The sequence below is a fragment of the Pieris napi genome, chromosome 1, assembly GCF_905475465.1.
Source record: "Pieris napi chromosome 1, ilPieNapi1.2, whole genome shotgun sequence".
Taxonomy (NCBI): Eukaryota; Metazoa; Arthropoda; class Insecta; order Lepidoptera; family Pieridae; genus Pieris; species Pieris napi.
This window is the reverse complement of record NC_062234.1, coordinates 163,334-178,922: the sequence shown is the minus strand read 5'-3', so window position 1 is coordinate 178,922 and position 15,589 is coordinate 163,334. Positions and strand designations below refer to the sequence as shown.

Genomic DNA, 15,589 nt, shown 5'->3' with positions numbered 1-15,589 from the left:
TTTATTACGAAACCTAATCCACCCATGCTTGCCTTTCTTCCTTCTCGATAGTACAGCAAGTGACCTGGCTGATGGGTCATTGTGTGTTCCATTCTCGTCTTACCTAGCACGTTGAACATAATGTTGCCCAATTCATGCTCTAATTCGTGTAATTTGTCATCGTCCTGATATTGTGTTGACCACGTACAGAGAGAGACACGAGGCCCTGTCTCGCCCGGCCACGTCCACCCGACAAGACGCTAGGGCAGCACTTTATTGGCGGTTCTTACTCGCAATGTCGTACGTGAGCTACCAGATAATTCACCGTACTGCAGGACATTTTACTATCCGCCACCTGTGCCCGGCAGGTAGCTAAGGCTCGCCCCTACCGTGTTCGCTTTTATTGATACTTAACTTGATAATATTATATACAATAAGTATATGATATCGTCAATGGGAAATATCTATTAAATACATATTATTTGATTACCTCGTTTGAAAAGAAACAACAAACATTTCGTAAATATATATATTTTTAAATTCAAATCTTCCATCAATACATACATTAACTGATCGGTAGTTAGAACGTTTCATCGGGGTTTTAACGCACAATTTACAATAAAAGGGAAGACATCGCCAGAAAAAACAGCCACCTCACACACTCAGCACCTTCACATAAAAGTAAAAACATGGATAATTACGAATAAAAGCAATCACCTTCGGTATAATATTGATGGAGGAATAATACTTTACAAAATAAACTTATCGAAATATCTTCGGTTTACGCTAGGAGCTATAAAAATTGAAAATAATACAACTAATTAATTTCATAACTAGTAAGACATTACAATCCCTTACCACGAGATCAGGACAAGTGACGTCACCCGGCGATCGATCGTACGCCAGTCGGCGGCCGAAAGATACGCGCGGTCTTTGGACTCTTCGATAAGTAATAAAATTTAGTTATGTCCATCACATATCTTATCAGTTTAACCGCACATTGCAACAATTTGCGAATCAAACGTACAACACTTATCGTCTACTATAATATAAAAGCTAATTAATTTTTATAAAGTAACAAATTTAACTTATATTTACAGTATTGTTAATCGATAGCTGAATTTCACTATTTTATCTATTTATGTATAAATTTCACATTCGATAGAGATACGAGAAACGGATTTCGGCAGAGTCGACGACGATCGCGGGTTAAGGCACGGCGGTGAACGGACTTCGCGACGCGAATCTCCACGCGACATTCACGAATGAGATCAAATCCGACTTCGTCTGGGAAGAGAAACGTTTCATTAAACGACCGATCGCCTCGATCGAGTCCAAGGAATAAATAAGAAGCGATGCTGGCTATCGATGCGGGTCGGTTGTCGAATGTCAGGCGTCAGGCGTGCGACGGAGACGGGCTCAGTCGTCGTCCTTCTTCTCCATCTTGGGCTCGTACATCGCGTGCAGCTGCTCTGGCGAAATCCTGCGAAACGAACACGTCACGTTGGTCTCCGAACTCTTAGCGGGGGTAGCGAAAGAGGAACGAAGACTCACCCGAGCAGACTCTGCAGGTCGCACACGAAGCGGTAGACGTATCGCTTTCCCGCCGTCTTGTGGATGATGTTCTTGTCGTAGTAGTAGCGAAGGCCGCGGGATAACTTCTCGTAGTTCATCTTGGGCTTGTTCTTGCGGATGCCCCATCGCCGCGCCACCTGCCACGAGTCACCACATCACTCTCGGCTCGGTTAAGATATTAGACAGTTAAGATGTCGAGCGTACGCACCTCGTCGGGATCGGTGAGCTTGAACTCCCATCCGTCTCCGGTCCACGAGATGAATCCTTGACAGCTCTTGTCCGTGAGCAGCTCGAGCAGGAACTGCCACAACTGGATGGGACCTGACCCTGCACACGTGAACCGAACTTGCTTTACGATGTACCGCACGATTGTATCCGTCCGGGCTGAGCGAGCCCCGGACTTTTATTTTTATTGAGAGACGAGCGTTATAAATATTTACGGTTAAATGGGCATTTATTAGGATTCTTTACCGGTGAAACAAGGTCCGGCCGCGGGGTAGGTCAGCTTATCTTGGGGCAGCGGATGCTGCTCGTTCGGCCATTCGCCCCACTCTGCGCACGCGCCGCCGTACTCCGGATACGCCTCGCCATACACCTCGCCGTAACGCGCGCCAGTCGCTGTAATGGGGTTATTGTAAAGTTAAAAAATTTTAAAAACACCATCAACGTTTTTGTCGGTCCTCTGCTAGAGACTCGTAGTGGCTGGTGGATGTCGCCGCAGCCGTAGCGTTGCCGAACTCTTACTCACTTCTAGGATAGGGCTTGGTGTAGGAGTGTGGCTGGTATTTGTGTTCGTGCGCTATGAGGGGCTGCGTGTGCGCATGAGCGTGGTGATAGTAGTCGTCGAGGTAGGGCTGCGCGGGGGCCGCGGGGGGCGGGTACTCCGGGGGGTAGAACTCCTCGAGGGGTGACGACGCCGTGGGCGCCGGGGGTGGGCCGCCACTCTCGCCGTAGTAGCCGCCGCCATCGCGGGGGCCGCCCGTCGTGTAGCCTCCTGGAAAAGATAACGTTTTATCAGATAGGTCTCCGGGACGTATTCGCATACGGCCGACTCAAGGGCACGCGGTGAGAGATGCGGGTGTGGATGTGTTTGTGCGTGATGGTGTGCGTGAGTTAAATAGTGACGGTGTGCGCGGGTAGCGAGCCGCGACGGTCGCGGTTCACGGCGCGCCCTTTGTTCTGCGGACTGCGGCCGCGCGCTCAACAGAGCCTGCGCTGCCAGCCACGGGCCGCTTTACCGACACACACTGCGCAATAGCGATGCATAAGGAATATTGTCTAATATAAATAAATAGTAAAAATATTATTCCCTTTAACAGTTATAGAAATTCAACGATATTCCCCTCTACTTTGCGCCTCCTACTTTGACTAGAAACACCTCAAGTGGGATGTAGATTTGTATCTAAAGAATGTATCGGGTTGAGGACCGATGACGTATTTAATGCGAGTTAAGTAACTACTTAAAGTATTGAAATCCCAAAGAGCTGGTCGTAAAGACGAAATCCATTCGTAATTCAATTCAAATCATTGCGGCGTCGCGTGAACAGCCACTGATTGGATAATTGTATCAGCTCGGCCATATATTATTATACGGGGCCGGCCGGGTCACAGCTCACTACTCAAACGATCACCGTTCATACACAATCTATTTATCATCTGCCGACTGTCACTTGTAATCTAGACCTACCCGATGAACACGAACGCTACGAAGACCCAACTCATGATTGGGGGAATTCGTTCTGTTAATGGGTGCTTCATTTTGGGACAATAGCCTTTTGGTTAATATGAATAATTTAAATAAAATAACCCTAGGTATTTTTTTAAATCAGCGTACCTACTTTATCATTATAATGACTTAGGTGTCATTCCCACGGTCTCTGTGCGTGCTTTTGTTGTTGCCCATCGCAAGACTCGGGCAGCTCTATGGTACACCACTCAACTGACACGCAAACGCTCTGTAATCTATTGTTACGACAGTAGGCGATACACATAACTGTAGGTATAGAACATGAACGCGAAAGAGTTTCATCTAAATATATACAACATTTTGACAAGAATTATTAACAACTTAACTGTTCTTGTTATTATGACATTATAATACATAATTAATATGACATTTGTATGCCTATTTTATATGGCTTCTTGTATAATTTATCAATCAGAATTTATCTACCACTTTCTTTGCGAATAAACGATTCATTATTATTATTATTAAAAAGCAAGAACAGACAAACCTTGTACATTATTATTTTTAAATTTAACCTATCATGAAAAACCGTCCAAATATTTCACGCTCCAAGTAACATTCCTAACAAAGTTAAAAACACCCAATGTTCTTTCAACGCGTCATGAAAAGAGTGATTTAACGATCCAAAGAACAAAGACACGTAAACAAATCACTTTGCGGCGTCAAATCGACGAACGCGAGTATTTTAATGAAGCAGCGGCGGCTCATTACAATTCCCTGCAGTCGTCGCAGCGGCGTCCATAAATCTGCTCCAAAACATTAAGAATAGGCGAAGCACTCTCGCGGGACTCTTCACTGACCTCTGACCTGTCGTACGTCACCGCGAGACAAGAATAATATGGAGGTACGCTCCGGCGCATGTATATTATGGTGAGCGATATCTGACGTCGAAATCGTCGTGGACGAGAGATATTAGGCGGAATATAAAATAATTATGTCATAAATGAACGTTTTATCTAATATACCAGAGAGAGCAGCGGCGGTGGGGCGTGGCGGCGGGTGGCGCGGGGCGGGGCGGCCAATGAGGCGCGGCCACGCCCCGCGCGCCAGGTCGAAAGGTCGCGAGCTCGCCGGCTATTGGCGCGGAACGAGCAGTCCGTCTTTTGCGGCCCTAAAAGCTCTCAATACTCCGACCAGATGAGTCGTGACCCTCTCTCTAAGCTCATCTCAAGCTTCATCAACTTTGGCTTCAACATTATCTGTTAGATATCATTTCTGTCATCATCATAAACTACTTTCACGAGATTTTCCTCCCGTAAATATCGTTATTTATTATATCTAGGTCTTAATTTACTGCGAACGTGTCCTATTAGATACGTATAGGAAGGTGAATTGGTGTTAACAAACATCTTAAAATCATCTGCGTTTTAATTAATGGGGTTTGCGTAATTTACTCAGAAGGAATGAGTTCACTGCGCCAATTCCTAATCTGAAACGGATGTTGAATATGACTTTTAATTTAGAGCGCCGGCGCAGGTGAGCTCCCGACGATAGCTGGATGTCATCCGTGTGCCGCTATTTTGACAGAAGCTGCTCATTAACGATTATATTTTTTAATTAAGCATACATAACTTAATTGGAAGTTGTCTAAAATAAGTTTTGAATTTTGAAAACGTTCGTGGAGTCGCATACGTTGGCGATGTGAGGCCCAATTTGAAAGTGAGACGTGGGAAAGCGTCAAAATTCAATATTAAAGGAAATTGCTGTCATCGCGAGAGTTTAAATCAAACTTAAAAACTGGAGCATCATTCGACAGGAAATGTTAAATATATAAATGTCCAGCCGGATGCCATTCTTCGCCATTTCTATCAAACGTAATTATTGTTTTTTACTCGAAATCTGTCCGAACCGTACGTACCTACTTGCTGAATTTTAATTAAGCTTTTTAAATAATTGAAAGGCTAAAAAGTACGAATATTAAATAAATAATTTTCAATCAAAAACCCGTAACCGAGCTGTGACCTCAACTTGTTTTATAAATAAAGAACTCCGGCCGATTTTCCTGGACGAGATACATCGAAATCATAACGGCAGATCTCCAATATTTATTGCTAATAAAATGTGTGTTTACGCTCCTAATAATTAAATGAATACGTCGCTGTTTTCTGTCATAAAAGAACGTGCTAAGAGCAATTTCCACTGTGCAAGTTAAATTGTTTACTTAAAGTTAAAGTTAAGCGTTACTTGGCATGTACTGGGATATTTTATAAGAAATTATTTGTACATTTAAATGTTGCATTATTTTTGTTATTACCTCTAATGCTCCAGTTAATGCTCTTAGGTATGAATTGAAACAGAATGTAAATTCTGCGATAGTGCTATATGCTACGTAGCCTGAAATCGTTAGTTTGGCAGGTGTGTTGACACCTGCGCACGAGTCGGTCGTTACAAAAACAGCGCGGGACCTGCCGGACGGGGATCGCGGCGTATGACATGGGGAACCCATAAAACTTTGCCCTCCTCGAAACATATGCTGACAACATTTAAAGCTGGCGCTGTAATATTCAGTTTTTATAACCATACGTACTTATATTACATCGCGAGCTTATTACGGCTATATATTTAAAGAAGGAACTATAATTCTTGTGTGGAGGCAGGATGTCGTGGCGCTACGACAACGGAAGTAGCCCGGACGCATCAATGGCCAGACGTGACACCGTATTGTGACGTCAATAACATTTATTGCCATTCTAAAGCCATAAAAGCCACGCGGCAGATAGACACATAGGAGTATTCGTGTTAAATTATCAGTCACCTAACTGACGCCGCAACGCTTCTTAGTCTAATGCTAATGACAAAAAGTAAGCCAGCTTTGCCGTTCGACGCTGTTTATTGCAAGTTTCTATTAGAAGACGTGTGCAGTTTCTAGGAAAAAATAGTTACTACAGCGAAGTGCACAGGAAGGCGATTCCAAAGTTAATCTCGTCGGCTGGCGGAAGTGTATGCGAATGAGCGTCACGACGTCATTTCCAGAGCTGTGACGGAAGATGTTACGACGAATGCTTTTTATGGGTCGCATTGTCTCAAAGTTATTGTACGTAAATTGAGGTTATCTGAGCAGAGGTCAAAGTCATTCCGCGGCATACAGTCGTCCGCACCAGCTGCGTTAGACAGGTGGCCAACTAAATAATTTGCGCTAACTAACATCTTTTCAATATTCCGCGGCGTAAAGTCCTATATCTAGATATCGACTCCTAGGAGTCGGTCATTTTTATTCGATAATTATTTTCGCCACAAAATACTAAGCCGCGAATGCATTGAATTCTCACCGATATTATCATCTTAAGTGAATAGGAAAAGTTGTTAAAAGCAAAAGATGACATCGATTACCATATTTCATTGATATATTTATTCTGACCGGATTTCGTCGGCAATTAATTTATAGATTCGTGAGAATCGGTGAAACCAGAATTAACTATCAACTACTGAACCGTTATTATCACCGTGGGACACGAACTATATATATGTATGTTTAAATATAAGGAAAGATATTATATGTTAATACTCAATGTAATTGCTGAATAATGCAATAATGCAGCGGAATTATGTTCAGTATCAGTCATGAAGTCACCGATCTACCATAAATTATAAATGAATGCCTCTTTATTTGCAGAAACCTAACGGATTCGAAAAAGTAATTCGCGATTTCACGCACGTAAACTGATCGATTGAGATTTGCTTCTGTAAAAGGAAGGAAGTGATTACGTTCAGGTGATCGACCTGCACCGTTAAACACCTATGTGCTGCTAGCCGATTCCAGCTGTCATCAACATGGCACTGGCGACGCAACACTCCTCTGCTTTAACACTGGGTGTAATACATTTAAACGGTCGCGTTGAGGAAACGCTAATAATAATTGATTTATCGCAGCACAAGAGAAGGAAACATAACTCTGTTATGATTCAACTCATTGTAATATCGATAATGGTATGTAGATGAAGTGTTCACATTATTTTCACGTATTTTGTGTATGCAAATGTAAGCTATGGCTACGAGACAATACTCTACGAGCTTTTTATGCGTCTCACGCGGCGGAAGTTCGGCGAGGTGCGCCCGCGCCGGATCCAACATGGCCGTCTGAGTGCTTCCGGCCACGGCTCTCGATGAAGCTCGACTCTCACCTCGACGATATCATAACAAGTTGGCTTCTGTGCCTTCGCACAAATGGACTCGTCAACTTCAATACTCGAATGGGTAAAACTAACTAAAGCTAAAGCAGTGCTCTTAACCAAACTTAATTATAGGATTATGATTAACCAATTGTCTAACTTCTTTGAGTATTGTGATCACAAATCATAAGTTATTAATTGTCTACTTACTCGCTTTGACAAGCGATTAAAGTGCAATGCTTGCAGAATGTTTTCCGCAGTCCGTCATAATGTTAATATTGAGCGGAAAAGCAAACCTGCAGGTAATATGTAGGACGGGTCAGTGCAAACGCTCTCGACGGCGGGATCAAAGGAGAGCCTGCCCTGCTCGTACTTGTTGCAATTATTCACTGGTAGTTCGTAACCTAATCTGGCCGCGTTCGACGCTTGGTCGTAGTGCAACCTGCTGTCCGTTTCACTGTTTTCATAAGGTTTCACTTTAGCACTGTAGTCTGAGAAGTGAAGTTTTGCGGCAGTGGACATGGAGAGATGGATCGGTGCCGCGCAGGGAGGCCCGGCGGCTTCTCGCGGCTCTACTAGCAGCATGGCGGATGCGCACCGCCGTAACACTACGATTGCCTCATTTGATCGCAATTTATTAAAATAAAACTTAATTGAACCCACGAGAAAAAGTTGTCACCGTTCTAAATAGTAATTACGTTGAGCAATTCACGCGCTCCGTCACCGGTCGACCGAACCGCACCGCTTTGCGCTTAATCGTCGACTGAGCTTTCCGCCTCGGGCGGATCTAGAGAGGGCGGCCGCGTATCGTGCCACCCGAAGACGGCCGAGTTCGCCCGAGCGGCTGCAAGTGTGCGTCCCGAGTGGCGACCTGTCACGCCACCTGCTACGGAGACCAACTGTTGCACGACCGTTGATTTTTTGCTAATCGAGACTCGTGAAAATTAGCATACGCTCTAATGTTGATTATAACAATCGTGTCTTAATTGTTTACAATACAATTTAACGAATGTTTCGCGAGAGAAGTGTTTTTTCCTGTGCCTTATCATTCAAGGAAAATAACTCTTAATTAATAAACGTACTCACATTATTGTCACAATTAAAAGAATTCCAGAAGGGACAAAAATAATGTTGTAGTAGACGTTCGTTTAAGTGGATACACACAGTTTTTATTTACACAGGCTCAGTAGAAATTAAAGAAAATGGCGCAATATGTCCTATTAACAATATTACATACGAACATACGATTTTTTGCTGTTCTGAGAGCTGATAAAATATTTAACAAAATTATCCAATTCTTCTATTCGGACTCATCAGAGCTAATAGATCAAATAAACTCCAAAAATCGTTAATAACTAAACTTAGTCTTCATTATCATAATAAAAAACGATGTGGCCGCACAGTAGAGAATGGCTGTTGTCCAAAAACTAAGTTAAATATAAACTTGATGGTTAATTTAAAATGTATAAATAAATGTGAATGACAAAGTAAGCTGCAATCACAGTAATGATTATGACTTTGGACGCGAATGACCTTGACTCGCCTATTGTTTGAGTGATGACCGACGATCGAGGACCGACACTTGGGAACGACTCTTGGCTTAACATCGTTATAATATTTGCAGTGCGATGAAATATTTGTTATAATATCTACATTCCACGAAATAAGTCGTTTCTGCATATAATTCACATAGGTTATAAATGTAACCCAAATTTTCTCTCCCTAAAAATAAATACATACTTCAAATTGAAGGCAGGTAAAATTCGAGAGACAGATGTAAGATCGCAAATATCAATTTCTAATATTGTCATAGAATTATCGAATCGGATGAGACTGGGAGGGTTTGGAGAGGCGGTGCTGAAACCGGGTCAAGTTACCAGGGGTGGGTCTCTAAGGTCACAAAAGCGGGGACAAGGGAGCTCGGGATAATGCCCACCTGAGCACGTGTGCTGCCGACTGCTACCGGATATGGAACGCCATTGTCTAGCGGACGAAGACGGCTACGCGACGGAAGATACACATTTCGTTTCAACAAGATTTATAATGGGAACTCAATTAGGTTTTAAATATTTTTGGTAAATCGTTTCAAACATTTTTGCGTTTTAAAGGTTTTATAATAAAATTAACATAACAGCATTAAATTGTGAGTGCAAGTTTTGCAGAGCGACGTTGGAACGAGGCCGAGATTGAATTATTGAGGGAGGCTTGCGCGGGAAATGACGAGGGAAATGAGGTTTCTATACCTCAACAAACGTACGGCGGAAACAAACATATACGGGATATTGTCTTTTGAAGGAAATGGCCTCATTTGAAATACTTTATGTATAGTAAGATTAGTTACGTTCACAGGTATTTCATTTATCTATTCGTTAGATATTTCCTTAAGAATGCAGAGTCGGCAACAAAAAAGGGTGAATTACGTATGGCATATGCGTAATATGGATCGCGAAAGGCGTAGTAATATTAGCGGCGGCCGATCGCACAAAGTCCACTCGTATTCATTCCTTTGGCGTCGAAATTTAAAAATACTATTCACTTACATATGACCTGCTTCGAATATGAAGCAGCTATCCCTTGCCAGGCGGCGCAATGCACAACTACGTATATAGGTGAGGAATTACATACCCACGACAACGCTTAAACCATTCTAGGCTAAATTTATAGTTTTTTTTAAACAAATGCTATTATCTCTGTATTACCATTTAAAACGTTGTCCTTACTTTAAGTAAATTTATGGTATTAAAGAAACAAAAAGAAAAAATGTTACTAATACTTATAGTGATATTATGTAAATGTCATATGCTAATCGTCGAGTGCCTTAATAAATGGCCAAAGTTTTTTCATGACCTTTGTTTTAATTATAAGAACGCATCCGGTCTTCAAGAACAAACTTACAAAAGTGATTGAGTTCATTTCAAATGTCCCTTAGATTGGCTTCGACAACTTTGAGACGAACACTAAACCCACTAACAGTACGGCAGTGGCCTGTATTTTAAATTGGAGCGTGCTCGGGCCTGGGACGTCATTTCCCGTACCAATTATTATTTATTCCTCTTGGCTCTGGACGAGACGCTTCTACTAATTATTTAATATGTATATTCAATATAGAGTACGAACGGGGACTTACTTTACAAGTTATCATTAAATGTGAACAATTTTTTGTAGAAATCCTTTATCAGGGTTTAGCCGTATGACAATGTAGATAACAGCAGAAACAGTAGTCGCATGTCCTAACAGAGCAATGTTGTGACAGCGATATCTCAGCCCCCATGAAGGACAACGCCCACGCCGTCCGTCCCCGGCCGATAAGATATTAACATTTATTTAGTTTTACAAAAACTGGGACTTTGGCACAGAGCGCAAAAAAGCGTGCTCTTCTTTACGTGGCTTTTCAATGCTACATGAAATGGGTGAATATCATCACAATAATAAAAATAAAGCAGGGCGTAAAGAATACGTAAATAGTTTAACAAAAAAGGATTTGTGTTTTAAAAAGACATGCTCATAACAATGTATCGTTACTGATATCTCGGTAATTAGTTAATTGTTTCTTAGAATTCAAACGTACGTTTGCTATTGTTGAGTCCCCACTTCTCGGGAATATTCTACAATAGCGAGTGAACAAAATTCGACTTTACATCATAACGAATTATTCGTTATAAGTGTAATGTGCGCAACTCAATATCGGATAATGAAGTCTCGGCAAGTATTTGTTTTTGCGAGGGATTCCTTCAATGGGCAGAGCTCTGCAAATAGCGCAATTAATTGAATTCGGCACTTCAATCGGCCCGCCGTGGGCTTTGTGCGGCTGTAACCCGACACCAATATCGAACATCGCCTACTCTAAACTCCTTCACTCCACGTAATTCCCACACTTGCCGTGTGCGAACGTATTTAGGTGCGAGCTGAAACACCTGCGTAATTCGCGAACAATGAACGTTTCTTACATTTCAACGAAAGGCAGACTTGCGAGGATTAAGGACTTTATTCACATATTATAATATTAAGCCGGCAACGCAAAGTAAGCAGCGATTAGCATTCAGAGCGATGGCTTGTTACAACTGAAAACGTTAACTGTGGCAGCGATAACTTCTTATCTGGCCGACTGTATTTATTTGCAGACTTCCACGAACCACACTGACATTCTATTGTTCTAGCTAAATAATTGCAGTACGTAAACGGGGGCTTCACGCTCAAATAATGGTCCACGTAACGATTATGGATAATCTGAACGGCCGAATAAAACTCGTAGATAACTTTTCGATTAGTTAACTTTTACGGTTCGACGGTTGTTATTAAAAGGGAATAAAATTTTATTGATCCATCAAATGTTATCGCGACTGAACGTTTAATTTCGACGAAATAATAATATACGAACGATAGGGATCTTTTTTGAATATTCAAATCCTTTGTGACTCGGCTGACCCCGCGCAGCGCTTTATTTGAATTCTTGCATTATCCACAATCACTTTACAAATCGAATCAAGGCCACCTGAAAAAGGAATCTCACTTCGAGAGGGCTCTCGTTAAGAGCTCATTGAAGGGCTCCTGCCGGTGAGCACTATCAATACACGCAGCACCCTTGCTCTTTTCGTCAGCCAACCCTCGAGTTGCCCTTCTTGCCTTCGTGCCGGCCTTGCTAACAATGTATTATGTTTTTGGGCCCTTTTTTAACAATGGACCAACATGTTCCATTTACTTCATTATTAGATCGAGATGTCTCTTTTTATATAAAAGTAGAGCCTCAAAGGCTGTCATGTTAGAGTTATAGATAAGAAAGCAAAGAGAAATTCATTAACCTGTGTATTTTCAATTTGATTTTCTGTTCTAAATCATGCATTGTGCCGATTTACGTAATTTGAAAAGGTCCGCACGTGCGCAGGAGTGTATCGGGTTGCACCGGAAGCCAGTTGAAGCACAATGGTTCCCGGATGTGGCCGCTTCGAGTGACACGTATCTTTTTATTGATATCGAAGAAAGCTCAATATTTTCCTATCGACGGCTACGATTGACGCCCGAGTGACGCGTAACTTATATTAGATCATTGATATCACGTTACGGCCGCACGCGCACGCGCTTCGCCATTGTGCCATTCACGACAAACGGTTTACATCGATCGATAAATACATCTATTTACCGACTGAAATGAGATATATTTAAATACAGCCTAAACTTTTAGTCTTTTATAAAAGAAATATTCGTAGCGTGACAGGTGGAATGAAAATCCTTTCGGTTATTACCTTATACGCGGTTTTAGTTGCTAGTTTTGTGCTAATTGAATTAATGATCTAACATTTTTTTATTCTTCGTATAAATGGGAACCTTGATTGTTTTTTTCTTTTAATTGTATGAAAAAGTCTCTTAAGGTGCATTATAATTGAACAGGCCGTGGTCTGGGCGGAGCCGAGTGATATATCGTTGGCTAAAAGGGCACAAGGCGTTTCGCATCTTGCCTAACTTCGGTCTCTCTGCTAGCGCTGTCGCGTATGCTAATGCAATTTATCTCCATTGGTCAACGAGTTTCTGACTCACAATCTCTGAACTAAATATGGAGATCGCTCGGCTCGCGAAGACTTTAAACGTATGCAGAAATGGAGATTTCAATAAAATCGCAAATGTTACAAATATTTGTAAGTATGGTATTTCCTCGGAATCTTTTATTCTGTTTAAACGGCATTTCGCTTAGCAGCGGTTGGGCAATCGGCGGCGGCGGCGCACGTCCGGCGATTAGCGCTGCTTGTGCGCAAGCCGAGGATGCGCGGCTTGCGACAGCGCGGATGGACGTTGCACGAATCCTCGTACCGAGTTGCCTAATTTGGAGATTTTTTATATTGACCTTCGTGGCGTCGGCCCGATTGCATTATTGTTTAACGCTCGAGTTCCCGCACGATGTGCACCTGAGCCGTAGCGCACCCCGATATGTTTCTATGAGATATCAATCGTCCGTCGTCACTCACCCCGCCATATCAACAGTGGATCCAGATCGTTGGAGTCCCTCTGGCGGGAGCTCGGATGCAAGAACATAATATCTCAGCCGGAATCCAACTTTGCCATATTTAACACTGATCACTGTCGTATACACGCACTGAGCCGATTCCTCGACTTCGGTTCTCTATGAAACTAATTATTAGAAAATTTGTTTTCAACGCGAAGGTAAGCTGCGGCAAATGGTAACAACGCGTCCGAACAATTGCTGAAGACTGGCCCGTGCGGCTGTAAGCGGGCGGTGAAGGTGCGTGGAAGGGGTGCGTCACCTTGAGCGTCTTTATCATTCACGCAGGCTTCAATGCCGCCGCGAAAACTGCTCAAGCGAACGTGGCCTCACTTTGGAAATCAATAAAGCGATTTGCCAAAGATTTTTACAAGAAAGAAACAATTATTTAGACAAATTAATCAGGACATAATTAACACATGATACGGACTATACATCTGAGAATTTGTCACAAACATGATCCTAATGTTTCTAAATAAATATTAAAGATCAAAGGAACTTCAGATCTCACATCACCAGAGCAATAACGAGACAATATTTCAAAATATTACGCCATTAACATATTCTTTAATCTTATCTCTTTTAATTAAGACTTTTTTATTTAAAAAGATGAGTGAACATAATATAGATATTAGTAATTAGTACGGAGAGGACAACACCGCACGTCACGATAATTGAGCTTATAATTAAGCTTTTTTAGACTTTAAAATTATAATCAAAATCTCGAAAAATAATCAATTGTATGTTCTATATAGGGGAAACACAGAATCAGCCATGTACAAGCAACCATCAGTCACGCACGTGTGGTTCACCCAGTTATGAAATATCAAGATGACACATACATAAAGAGTAGGCGAACTGAAAGAGAGCGGAAAAACCGCGCCAAGGTCGCGTTGCGCTTCTCGGGGGTGGTACAAGGTGGTGCAACATCAAGCCACCATGGAAGCGGTGTGTGAAGTGAAATTGCAAAATGAGTTTTAATTTCTTTCTATGGGTGTATTTTAGAAACCTCACGTCGGACTGATACACGTATGCAGCGTTGAGACCACCCGTGGTAGCGATGTCAAGAAAGGCCCGTCTCTTAGTTAATTTATTATTTCAGTAGCTGTTCGTTCGCGGCCGCAGTCAAAACATCCCGCAGCGATGATTTACAACGTACTAAACTCCGCTTTATATCTCGTGGAAATGAGCTTTTATACGTGACACAGCGCAGCCACCGAGCGATGTGAATTTTTATTATCTGTGTAATTTTTCTAGACGGACGAGACCGGCCGAGTCGTTGAATAAATCTGACGATTACAATTAAATATGATGTTCAGAGTTAATTGCTAACAGTTGTTTATGGTTTTATCGGGTCGTAACTATTAAATAATTGTCGGGTTATCGTCAATGGAAGTTTAATGAGAGTAACTTTACGTAGATAAGAAGCGCATATCTTTATGAGCTCTACTGATTACAATTGAGGAGTGTCTACCCAAAAGGTTATATCTACATGTTAAGTAAAATTTCAGGAAACAATAGAATAGTGAAATAAAGAACCAAGCTATAAAAGTAATCGTTTTTTTTTCTCTATGTTTGAAGGAGGGAACTAAGTTACCCGTAGTACAATTTTTTACCCTCTACACACAGAATTTTAAGAGATAAAAAAAAAAGTATCTTGTATTTATTGTCTTTTGGTCAGACACCTAATAAAATATAACCTTATGGTTGGACTCAATTGTAAATATAACCTTATGATTGGACTCATTTGTAAATATAACTTTATGATTGGACTCATTTGTAAATATAGCTTAATTTAAGCTTAATAAGTATTTATTTCTCTTATCAAACGAAATTTACTTAAACATATTATAAACTAAGCCTAATTACTACTAAGTTGGTTACTTAATAAAGCCTTCTAAATTATTTTAATAGGTACAATGTATTCTTCTACAAATGAAAAAAAGCGAATCTGTGCAGGCAGCATACTTAAATCTACACCCTCAATTGTCCTATATCTTGTTCCAAACACTGACAAGATTCATTATCGTCATCCCTATGCTCACTATTTTCATTTACTTCTCTGACATTGCTTCTACTATCATTGATAAAACGATTATACCATTCTAATTCTGGTACAGTCACACAATCATCACCAAACTGTTTAGTTAAAATATTAGAGACATCTTTTTTTTTATTAGAATTAAG

At 41.5% G+C, this 15,589-nt stretch overlaps 1 protein-coding gene across 8 annotated transcripts in view; it reads right to left on the bottom strand.

The window, feature by feature from the left end:
* Nucleotides 1-494: 494 nt before the first annotated feature.
* The window catches only part of LOC125051934 (ETS-like protein pointed), a 62,105-nt gene continuing 47,010 nt past the window's right edge, over nt 495-15,589 (bottom strand). For 7 of the 8 annotated variants that reach the window (XM_047652566.1, XM_047652619.1, XM_047652610.1 and 4 more), the window contains 5 exons: nt 2,303-2,548; nt 2,026-2,172; nt 1,763-1,881; nt 1,534-1,691; nt 495-1,462 (listed from right to left, as the gene is read on the bottom strand). In XM_047652566.1, coding sequence (XP_047508522.1) covers nt 1,399-1,462; nt 1,534-1,691; nt 1,763-1,881; nt 2,026-2,172; nt 2,303-2,548 — 734 coding nt within the window. In that variant the 3' untranslated portion in view covers nt 495-1,398. The remainder of the gene's footprint in view (nt 1,463-1,533; nt 1,692-1,762; nt 1,882-2,025; nt 2,173-2,302; nt 2,549-15,589) is intronic. The other variant, XM_047652572.1, reaches the window with a different exon arrangement.